Source organism: Podarcis filfolensis, assembly GCF_964270895.1.
Source record: "Podarcis filfolensis genome assembly, chromosome: 18".
Classification (NCBI taxonomy): Eukaryota; Metazoa; Chordata; class Lepidosauria; order Squamata; family Lacertidae; genus Podarcis; species Podarcis filfolensis.
In genome coordinates this window covers 3,525,902-3,537,797 of record NC_139622.1, presented here as the reverse complement: position 1 = coordinate 3,537,797, position 11,896 = coordinate 3,525,902, and the positions used below count along the sequence as shown (strand labels likewise).

The 11,896-nt window shown below is 44.8% G+C and overlaps 1 protein-coding gene across 1 annotated transcript in view; it reads right to left on the bottom strand.

Moving 5' to 3' along the window:
• MKNK2 (MAPK interacting serine/threonine kinase 2) overlaps positions 1-11,896 on the bottom strand; it is a 45,789-nt gene that overhangs the window by 6,257 nt on the left and 27,636 nt on the right. The window contains exons 11-13 of the mRNA XM_083594660.1: positions 4,927-5,121; positions 3,429-3,593; positions 1,030-1,073 (exon numbers count right to left, since the gene is read on the bottom strand). Of these exons, the coding sequence (XP_083450786.1) occupies positions 1,030-1,073; positions 3,429-3,593; positions 4,927-5,121 (404 nt within the window). The remainder of the gene's footprint in view (positions 1-1,029; positions 1,074-3,428; positions 3,594-4,926; positions 5,122-11,896) is intronic.

The following is an 11,896-nucleotide window of genomic DNA, read 5'->3' as shown; positions in this document are numbered from 1 at the left end:
CTGCGGAGAGCAGGGGGTGGCGTGTTTAGGAAAGGAGAAGAGACCTGCCGGATCGGACCAGCAGCCCCTGCAAAGCCTAGCATCTTCTTCTCCCAGGACATTTCGGAGCACAATTCAAAGCGTTGGTGCTGACCTTGAAAGCCCTAAACGGCCTCGGTCCTGTATACCTGAAGGAGCGTCTCCACGTTCCATCATTCTGCCCAGACACTGAGGTCCAGCGCCGAGGGCTTTCTGGCAGTTCCTTCCTTGCGAGGTTACAGGGAACCAGGCAGAGGGCCTTCTCAGTGGTGGCACCCGCCCTGTGGAACGCCCTCCCACCAGATGTCAAAGAGATAAACAACTACCAGACTTTTAGAAGACATCTGAAGGCAGCCCTCTTTAGGGAAGCTTTTAATGTTTAACAGACCACTGTATTTTAATACTTTGTTGGAAGCCGCCCAGAGTGGCTGAGAAAACCCAGCCAGATGGGCGGGGTATAAATAATAAACTCTACTCTATTCTATTCTCATGGGCCCAACCAGATGCAAAGCAATCGCCGCAACCCCAGAGCCGTCCACGACTGCACCTAACGGACAGAGGTCCCTTTACCTTTACCTCTGTGTGTGCTATACAAAAATCACAACACGGGGTAAACTGTGAAGCCAGCCAAGGCCTCTACATAGCTCCATCCTTATTTCAGACATTGTGATATATTGGTATATCGTGACATTTAAAGGTAAAGGGACCCCTGACCGTTAGGTCCAGTCACAAACGACTCTGGGGTTGCGGCGCTCATCTCGCTTCACTCTAACGTGCTTTCGAACTGCTAGGTTGGCAGGAGCAGGGAGCGAACAACGGGAGCTCACCCCGTCATTGCGGGGATTCGAACCGCCAACCTTCTGATCGGCAAGTCCTAGGCTCTGTGGTTTAACCCACAGCGCCACCTGCATCATGCCATTTAGCTGGCGATATTGAAAACCAGGTATTGCCCATCCCTACTGTGGAGGCAGAACAAAATTATGGGTTGGAGGTTCAAGGGTTTCCTCTTACCTTTGAAGAATGATTGGGGTTGGGAGAGTGTTATCCGGAGCACACTGAAAAGAAAAAAACGAGAGAGAGCGTGAGAGCTAATATCATACCAAGGCAAGATTTTCTGTCTGCAACAGGGTTTCCCAAACTTGTGCCTCCAGCTGTTTTCGGACTATAACTCCCACCATTCCTGACCGTGGGGGTCCTGCTAGCTAGGGATCATGGGAATTGTAGTGCAAAAACACCTGGACACCCAAGTTTGGGGAACTCTGCTCTACGACTTCCCACAACCAAAAGTGGGGGCGGGGGGGACACGACACAAATTTACGAAGGTACAACTTTCTCATACTGCTATATTTTATCTGAAAGGCAGGGTTTTTATCAAAAGTGTATTTAAACATTTTCTTTAACTCATTATATATCATTTCCCAGAAATCCTTCACCTCTTATACAAGTGCACCACATATGGTGAAAGATACCTTCCTTCTCTTTACCTTTCCAACACTCGTTAGATCTTGTCCTATACATTTTAGCAAGTTTTGATGGTGTTAAATACCATCTATACATCATTTTCATCACATTTTCTTGAAGCGCACTATGTGCAGTAAATTTAATACCTTCATTCCACAGACTTTCCCAAGATTCTAACTGAATATTACATCCAATGTCTTTTGTAGTCTTTTGCAGAAGCCTTTTTACTGGGTATAGTAGGTGAAGAGATACCAAAAAAAGATAAAAGACTGTTCATGTATGCAACAACAGCGGCAAGAACCCTTTTAGCCCCAAAATGGAAACAGCAACAAAAGAAGAATGGCAGATGAAAATGATGGACTTTGCGGAACTGGCAAAGCTAATGGGGAAAATCAGAAACCAGCACAATCAAGTATTCCAAAAAGACTGGAGTCAATTTATACAACATCTGAAAGCTCATTGTATGCAATTAACACGACTAGTAGGCTTATCTGAAGATCTGTAATGAGAATTTTTTTTACCTTTCTATATTTAATTTTGAGGATTTTGTAATGAGTCTTATTAGACTTGGAAAATATATAAAATACTATGATATAAAGGTTAACTTTGAAAGCCGAGAGGTGGGAGGGAAGGAAGTTGGCAGGCTCTGAAGAGCCAAAGAGGGAAATTGGATAATAATGATGTGATTATATATGTTTAAATGGAAAATTAATAATAATAAAAAAAATTCAAAAAATGAAAGGCAGGGTTTGAGGAACCTTCAGAGGATAGCTCCACAGCGCCACCTAGAGCACCAGGGGTTTCAAACCCACACTGTGAATCCTGATCAGACAGATATCCTCTGTTTTGCTTCTGATTAGCAGCCCTGTTTAGGGAAGCTTTTAATGTTTGATGTATTACGGTATTTTAATATTTTGTTGGAAGCCGCCCAGAGTGGCTGGGGAAGCCCAGCCAGATGGGCGGGGTATAAATAATAAATTTTATTTTTATTATTATTATTATGCATCCTCATTGTGATGGCTTTCTCCTAGAGGCTAACTTGTTAAACGCAGAACTGTTAAGAACTAGACTCTTTAAGTATAGTTCCCAATTGCCCACAGAGACGGCAAAGGACCTCTGCAATCTTGGTTAAGTGCAGGCTTGCTTAGGAGCCAAGGGAATCTTTACAGGGGAAAGTCCCAGGTTAAGTCTGTAGAGAAAGTTAGGAAATTTCAATAGACAAAACTTTGGTCAAGTAAGGAGCAAAGTATTATGGGAAGACCAAAGGCCATAGGATTTATGGGGCATGTGTTTTGTTATTTTAAAGATGCAGACTAACAGTCTCTGAAAGTGTGATTTGCTTATCTCAGGCATCTGAAGGAAGGAAACTCTCCAAGTTGATTAGTGGCACCTGGTACCAAAAAAGGCTGCCTGGGTGTGAAGGAGTTATCAACCCTAATCACTCTGGGAATGTGTATCTGTTGAATTTCTGCCTGAATTCCAAGTTGTGGAAGCAACTTGCAGGGTGGGGCAGCCGGTAACTGAGAGGATAACCTTCTCCCCTGGGTGAAGCCTTCTGGTGCCCCTGGTACAAGGGAGAGGTGGCAGCAACTACCTTTCTTGATGCGTTTTGTCCTGAAAAAAGTATATGCCTCCGACCGCCATTCCTCTAAACCTGATCCAGCTGGACAGGAGAGGAAGGGGTAGAGCATTACTACATGATGTCAGCGTGGTGGAATTAAACCTACCCTGACTTTACTACAAAGTCCCTCTCCAGAAGGGGCCTGCCTGAATCTCTGTAGAGATGCTGCCAGCCAGTGTACACAATACTGACCTAGATGAACCAAAGGCTTGTCTCATTTCATGCAGAGAAAAAAACGGGACAGGTTTATTGGAGGCTGCAAAAAAACAGAAGAACACCCTAACCCCAAACCAACGAACCCCTCCCGCCTCCCCCCCCCTGCACTCACCCCTTGCACCCACGAGTGCTTGAGAACTTCGGCTGCGCTGAGGCGCTTCTTGGCATCTCTGACCAGCAGCTTGGAAATGAGGTCTTTGGCTCCGAAAGAGATGTGAGCCCAGTCCTTGTCAGGGAATTCATACTTCCCCTCCTGGATGCTTTCAAATAACATGTTCTGGAAGGAAGGAAGGAAGGGTCACGGAACCATACAAAACCACCTTTTCTGTTTTACTGCTGCATTACACTGTTCACAAAAGGGACACGGGTGGCGCTGTGGGTTAAACCACAGAGCCTAGGACTTGCCGATCAGAAGGTCGGCGGTTCGAATCCCTGCAACAGGGTGAGCTCCAGTTGCTCAGTCCCTGCTCCTGCCAACCTAGCAGTTCGAAAGCACACCAGTGCAAGTAGATAAATAGGTACCACTCTGGCAGGAAGGTAAATGGCGTTTCCGTGCGCTGCTCTGGTTCGCCAGAAGCGGCTTAGTCATGCTGGCCACATGACCCGGAAGCTGTACGCCGGCTCCCTCGGCCAATAAAGCGAGATGAGCACCGCAACCCCAGAGTCGGCCACGACTGGACCTAATGGTCAGGGGTCCCTTTACCTTTTACACTGTTCACTCATGTGCTCTGCTAGGACCCCTAGATCTTTTCCACATGTACAGTCATACCTCGGTTTGAAGTCGCTTCAGGTTAAGCCTTTTCGGGTTGCGCACCGTGGCGACCCGGAAGTAACGGAGCGCGTTACTTCCGGGTTTCGCTGCTTGCGCACGCGCAGATGCTCAAAACGACGTCATGTGCGGAAGCGGCGAATCGCGACCTGTGCAGATGCGGGTTGCATTCGCTTCAGGATGCGAACAGGGCTCCGGAACGGATCCCGTTCGCATCCAGAGGATCTACTGTATTATTTGTGCCCCCCACCACCAAAAAAAAATCTTATATTGGTGCATACCTGTCAACTTACAGATTTGAAAATAAGGGACTAGAAGCCTCGAAAATAAGCCAAAATAAGGGATTTTCCAAGCACAGGTATGTTCAACTTCTGAGCCCCTCCGAGCCAAAGGCAGAAAGCCCAGCCAGCAGCCAAACGAAGCCGCAAGCCTCAAGGAAAACCACCGTCACCTCTCCACTGGGAAGCGCTGAGCAAAGGCGAGTCCCCAGGCAACGCAGCTGATTTGATCAGCACAAGGCATGCAAGCTCCACCCCCCCAGTCGTTCTTAGACTCCTTATTGGGTGAGCAACGCAGCCAAGCAACACAGTTGGAGCCTCCCGCCTCCCTGGCCGGCAGGGAGGGAGGGAGAGGAGCTGCTTTCTTTGAAACCCGGGAAATTTAAGGGACATCATCAATAAGGGACAGCAGCGGGACCTGGCGCTGGGATAAAGGACTGTCCCGCCAAATAAGGGACGCTTGACAGCTATGTATTGGTGCAGCTGGTTCTTCTTGCCCAAGTGCAGACCCTGACATTTGTGCAAGGAACAAAAGAAGAGGAAGGAGCCCAAGGCCTGCTCACCTGGCAAGCGGGACACGCTTCACCGCGGTCCCAGCCGCAGTCTGTCCCGCAGTGGCCCACAAAAGGCGGGTAGCCGCTCAGCATAATGTAGAGGATGACCCCCAAACTCCACAAGTCGCAGCGCTTGTCGTAGATCGAGGCTTCCTCGTTGAAGGCTTCGACAACCTCCGGGGCCATGTATTCAGCCGAGCCGCACTGGAATCGGGAGGAGAACAGAAGTTGGAAACGTGAAACAACCCCTACAATAATAGATTGGCAATCACTCACGCTAGAGTACTTTCAGTTAGCAAAGCTGACCGGAAAAGTCAGAGGAGCCCCAAATCAAAAAATTTTCAGAGAATGGAGACTATTCAGAGAATATATAAGATTATATTGTAATAATGATGTTATCCTAGCAGAACTGAATGATACTTGTATATAATAAACAAATGGAACAAATATACTAGAAAAATATACAGGAAAAGTTATAAAACAAACTGTGCGATAAAATTAAGACAATAGAAAAAGATTGGAAGTTTCTTTCAGAAGACTTTATTAGAAAAGACAGGATGTTATAACCAATATTCATTTCTTATTGTTAACTCTTTTTTGCTTTTTTATTTTCTTTATCTTCTATTATATTTTTGTGTTTAATTTTGATGTAACTATTTGTAATATATATGTAAGATGATATTTTAAATCAATAAAGTCGAATTTATTTTTTTAAAAAAAAAGAGGAATCGGGCAGAGAAAGAGTTAAAAGCCACAGGGTCACACTTTTGCTTTTCAAAATTCCCCCACCGCAAACAAAAAGGTTCCGGATTTCACATGCAGAAGAAATGCATGTGATTTGAAACCACTAACTTTGCAGGAAAGAAGCTCCAGTTTGCCCTTTCAGAAACACACACATTTTACACAAATGGAAAGTTGTTTTACTGTCTAAGATCTCTGGCTCCCACAATGAAATTATTTAGCAACAGATCTGGATTGGCAAGGCGGGGAGAAAAGCCTCAACCGTCTTTATGGTTTCCCTATGCTCAGAAATGGAAGGAGGAGAGAAAAGCCAAAAAGGAAGAATGGCAGATGAAAAACCTTGAATATGCAGAGATGGCAAAACTGACCGCACTGATAAGAGACACAAATTTAGAGTCTTTTAAAGGAGGCTGGGACCCATTCGTAGTCTATTTATAAAAAAAGTATTTTCCCCATACCCCAGTGGGGTTTGGAGTGTAAGAAGGCAGCAGAACGTATTACGAAACATGTTAGAAAGGATGTAATTGGATAAGACACTGAGGACTGGAACCTTAAAACGCATTCGTAGTTTGATCAAATTGGAATATAGCTGTTGAGTAACAAATGTAACATTCTATGTGGAGTAAAAGATAAAATGTTATTAGATAGACTATTAGATAGATGATAGATAGATAGATAGATAGATAGATAGATAGATAGATAGATGATACTGTAGATGATAGATAGATAGATACTGTATAGTGGCAAGGATTCACACAATGTGCAGATCTCAATACCGCATGATTGTTGATTTAAAAAGAAAGAGGACGAGATTTATCCACCAAGAATTTCTCCAGAAATAAGATTGGGTTTGGAGGGAGCAGGGCAACTCCAGCACCATAAAATAGCACCCAAACTGCTCACTAAAAAGCAGAAAATCAGATTGAAAATATTGTTGGGAATTACACATACACAGTTAAAAATTGTTCATTTGTATCCCACATCTTTCTGTAAGGCGGCGTACGTGGTTTTTCCTGCTTCATCTAATCCCCACAACAAGGCAGTTTCTTGGGCGGGGTGGCGGTAGGATTTGAACCCTAGTCTCTCCCAGGCCCTAGTCTTGCTTCATGACTGAGTGGGAATTCGAACCCTGATCTCTGACATTCGAACCACCACACCACCTGCCCTCCCATAGCTCTTCTGCTAGGGGGCAGGCTCTATAAATTAAGTAGGTAAATCAAAAAATTTGGGGGGGGGGAGAAGCCAAATGTACCCAAGAGAAGGATCTGAAATATTTTCCTAGAAGCTAAAGAGTTTGTTTTATTCTGGATAGTTTGATCAGATGTTTTAATGCAGGCTTCCTCCGCCTCAGCTCTCCAGATGTTTTGAGACTACAATTCCCATCATCCTTGACCACTGGTCCTGCTAGCTAGGGATCATGGGAGTTGTAGGCCAAAAACATCTGGAGGGCTGAGGTGGAGGAAGCCTGTTTTATTTTATTTTATAAAATTTATTAGTATTTTCCACACAGCAACACGAAAAATATCGGAAAGTAACAATACACAAAACACAAAAACCAACATACAAAAAAACCACAAATATAAACACTAAAAAGAAAAACAAACATTGACTTCCACCAGTCCCACAGCACCTCCTTTACCTCTCATTGTGTCTTCCAGTTTTCCTTATCATCTTTATCCTAGTATCTAGATATAAATCCCTCTTTCTTATCCTTTCACTTCACAAGGTTATTCCAGACCTAGCCAGATTTCTGTCCTCAAACCTTGGCTTTTAAGGTATTCGTTTAGGCACTCCCATTCCTTTTTCACTTCCCTTTTTGGTTTTTGTCTTATCTGTCAATTTGGCTAATTCTAAATATTCTGAAAGCTTACCTAACCATTCTCCCCTAGTGGGTAACTGATTCCCTTTCCAATACTTCGCCACCAGGAAGCCAGTTTTAATCTGTGGGCCACCGCTCTGAAATTTTCCTCTTTAAAATATCGTGGACATGAAATGAATAATAATAATAAAATTCACCAAGGAAAAAATGGCACCTAGACATTCCATCATGGTGACCGCAGCCGAGGTTTAAGGTACCATTTGGCGATCAACTTGTATATTTTGAGTTTCTAACCCTGCTTGGGGGGCTGTCTTTCCTTGGAGGTTTTTAAGCAGAGGTTGGAAGGTGATCTGTCCTGGATGCTACAGTTGAGATGTCTGCATTGCAGCGGGTTGATCTAGATGGCCTCTGGGGGTCCCATCAGACCAGGAAGCATTTTCTCTTTCGCCAAGTAGCCATGCTCTCTGGACAGCACCAGCTGAGTTTTGCTTCAGCTGGGGGGCACGTGATCAACATGCCTCTGCCCCACATTTTACCCCTCATAAATAAAGCCCCCCCCAAAAAAACCCGGGACATTCTTTCCCAGAAGCCCTCAGGGCCAAGAAGAGGGAGACCATCCAAGGTCTATAAAAAGCCAGGCAGCGTTTCCTGGAAAAAGGGTTTGCAATGTTCAGGGCGCCGCTATAAACCTGCCAGAATAGTTCTGTCCGATGAAGAAGGGGAAGGGATTGTGCATGCAAGGGCTGGGATCTCCCCAAATACACAAACGGCAGGAATTATGTTCTTCTCCCCACCCCTTAAAAAAAAAATTCCAATTGCACTTGCAAAGGAACTTGGTGCAAATATATGTGCAGATATTTGACCCAAAGTCCTTTGTGAGCAAATGCATTTTTCTCACACTAGCTAAAAAATAAAGCAAAAAAACCTGTTCTGGGGCACAGAAATATCTCACAACAAAAAGGCTCAAGGGTTTGAAAATGTGGAAGTCCGTTGTTTTGAAAAGTGCAAACCAAGCTGCTAGACCTCAGGTTTTTGGGGAGAACACACTGCCCCAAAGCTGGTGTTTCCCAGACTTTGGATATCGGCACAGATATCATTATTATTTTTATTTATTAAATTTGTATACTGACCTATGCCCACAGGTCTCAGGGCGCTTCACAGGATAAAATCACAATTAAAAACCCCTCAAAACACATAATAAATATAAAACAAACAAACAACACCCCTCCCCAGATTTTAAAAGGGCGGTGGGTGTCAATCAGCCCAAGGCCTGGTTAAAGAGTACATTTACCTTGTGCACATTTCTGCTTAATATACGCCTGGCAAATAAATAATAATAATTAAGAAGCGGGCCAAAATGGGGCAAAACTTCCAGTGGGAATCTCAACCAACATGTTTTGACTCTACACAATTTTGGCTTCATGCTGTATCCCCAGAATTTATCCCCCACGAGAGATGAGCAGGGGTTTGTGTTTTTTCTGCAATAAGATTGGGGGGTTCAGTTAAGGACTTGGGAAGAGAGCTGTAATTTGGGGGCAACCCCCCCCCACCAGACCTTTGAAACAATCCGCTGGGACAGTTCTTGCGTGGAAGAAGAAAATAAATCCATCTAGTTAGTAGTGCCTGGAGAAAACAAAAATGGCGGGGGCAGATTTGGAGATCGGAGCCTCGGAGTTCATTCATTAAAAAAAAAAAATATTCCAGAATTGTAGAGTTCGAAGGGACCCTGAGGGTTATCCAGCCCAACCCCCTGGCAATGCAGGAATATGCAGCTGTTCTGAACTTGCAACCCTGGCATTATCAGCACCACAATCTAACCCAGGCATGGCCAAACTTGGCCCTCCAGATGTTTTGGAACTACAACTCCCATCATCCCTAGCTAACAGGGCCAGTGGTCAGGGATGATGGGAATTGTAGTCTCAAACATCTGGAGGGCCAATAGAGCTATCCAGGCTGACATTCATTTGATGCATTTATAGTAATAGTCAAATTTTATTATTTGTACCCCACCCACCTGACTGCGTTGCCACTTCTCCCAAGTTGGCAGCTTACAGCGTTTTAAAAAAACCCATCCATTTTAAAATACCAATTATTTGAAACAAATCAGCTAAAAGAAATAGTCGAAATACAATAAAACACATGGGGAGGAAGATTTAAAATGCTGGTGGCCCTGATAGGAGCCAGTTGGCGACATTGACTATACCAGCTTTTTGTGTTTCTATTTTAGTATCCTCAGCAAACTTAAGACACCCTTCCTGGCTAGCTTAAAAAAAAACCCACAGGTGCGTTATGGAGAGAGGGAAAAACTGGAGCTTGAAGTTAATTCCATGCTAAATTTTAATTCCAAAATGATGATCAGTTTATACGCTTCGGGATTATCAATCTGTCGTTTGCAGATTTAAAAGGGGGGGGGAACAGTGTACTTGGTTCATCTGAGAAGTGGAAAGTGAAACTGGTTTAAATAGAACGCACCTACCTGAACTCTTCTGTATACATACAGAAATCTTTAAAAATCAGTGAGGGGAGCAGCGAACCCCAGCTCACCGCCTGCTAAACCCTGTCCTTTAATCCCAGATACGCAGCAAAGGAAGGAGGAGGAGGAGGAAAGGGTTCTGTGCTGGAAAGGGCACTCTGCACATGCTCAGAGGAACCCTTGACTGCAGCTGCAAAAACGAGACCAGCAAAAAACCACACAGCGCCAAAAACCCTTCGCTGTCGCCAACCAACCGAGGCAAACAGAGTTCACTCTTCTTTTTCACCGCATCCTCCCTTCCCCAAACGAGACCGGATCTAACCAGCCGAGGCGCAAGCCGCCCGGCGCCGCGTCAGCTGCCTAACTCTGCCCTTCCTCGAATTAATACATACGCAAATCCACATTATCTGGCCTCGGGCAAATCCTTCAGAACAGGGGCAGGGCGCAGAGTCCGGGTAACTCGCCCAACCGGCCGGCTTACGAAAAGGGAGGAGGGAAGAGCTTCTCTGGAGCCGATCTGCCTCGGGGGCACTTAAAGAGGGCGGGGGAAGGATGCACGCTTAGGGTTCACAGAGGGAACCCATGGGGTCATCCAGTCCAACCCGCTGAGACGCAGGAACCCCAGCTAATGCAGGAAACGTTTCAATGGCTTTTGGGAGAGTTCACTGGCAAGGCACCTGCCTGGCATGCAGAAGGCCTCAGGTGCGTCTCCAGGTAAGGGTGGGGAAAAGACAGCCTGTCTGAAAGCATGGAGAACCGGTTCTGAGTTCGAAGCACTAGGAAAAAACACTTTAAAACAGTCGGCGCTCCCTCCAGATAATTCAGGGAGCGTTAAAGGTACTGAGAGTTCGAAGAAACCCCGACTAAAGAATTATGGCAAGAGAAACTATGGACTATGCAGAATTGGCAAAACTGACACATAAACGATGGGACAAGGATAACTGTGACTTTAAAGATGAATGGGAACCCTTTACAAAGTATTTGAAGATGCAATAAAGTGAATTGGACTCCTTGGCAGGTTTTGAATAAACACTCACAAACTTTTTATTGGTAATATTCAGTTAGATAAATTAAGGATCTATACGATTTTGTAACATGCGGAGAATAGCATTTACAGGGAAACCAGAGATGGGAACTGAGGGAAGTCGGGGGGGGGAATGGGGGGGAATTAAGGATGATATGTTGTAAGATATGTTCTGTTTAACTTCCTAATAAAAAATATTTTTTTAAAAAAATAAGGGTGCCGAGAGTTTTGTCCCCCCTTTTCCCAGAGCTACAATTCCCTGGGAAGAGGGATGGAGCGATAAACCAGTCTGGGAACTGTAGCGCAGGTATTCGTCAAACAGCGCCCAGCACCCTGAACAACTTGCACTTCCCTGGGGGGGGGGGGTCCTTTGTGAGGGATGAAGCCGTGACCATTCAAAGCGGCGTCACAGAGCTTTAAATCTAGGGTGTTAATACGACCTGAGAGCAGATGCGCCCCGATATCTACAGATGAAGGCCAGCGTACAAATTCAATGAATAATAATAATAATCAACAGAACCCATTAACGCGAATCATTTGCATCAATTCCAATGAGTCAACTCTTGAGTAACGCTGAATACAACCCTGGGCTGCACAGCAAAGATTGTTTTTGTTGTTGCTGCTGCTGCAAAAATAGCAAAGGGTGTGGGGGTGGTTTTTTTGGCGTTTTTTTAAAAGATTGCAAAAAGGCAAAGGTTTTTTGCAAAAAAAAAAAAAAGCAAAGAGCGTTTCGTTTACGTTTTAATCATAGCGATATTTATAACCCTTTTGACACACATGGCTGTGATTTGATCTTACCTAAAACTCCAGGAGTTTTGGTTTTTTTAAAAAAAAATCTGTCCATAGCCGGCCGTCTCCCACCCCCCACTGCAGAAATGGGTCAGAGCAGCCTCTACAAAGCAAGGCGAGGGGAAGGGAGAGA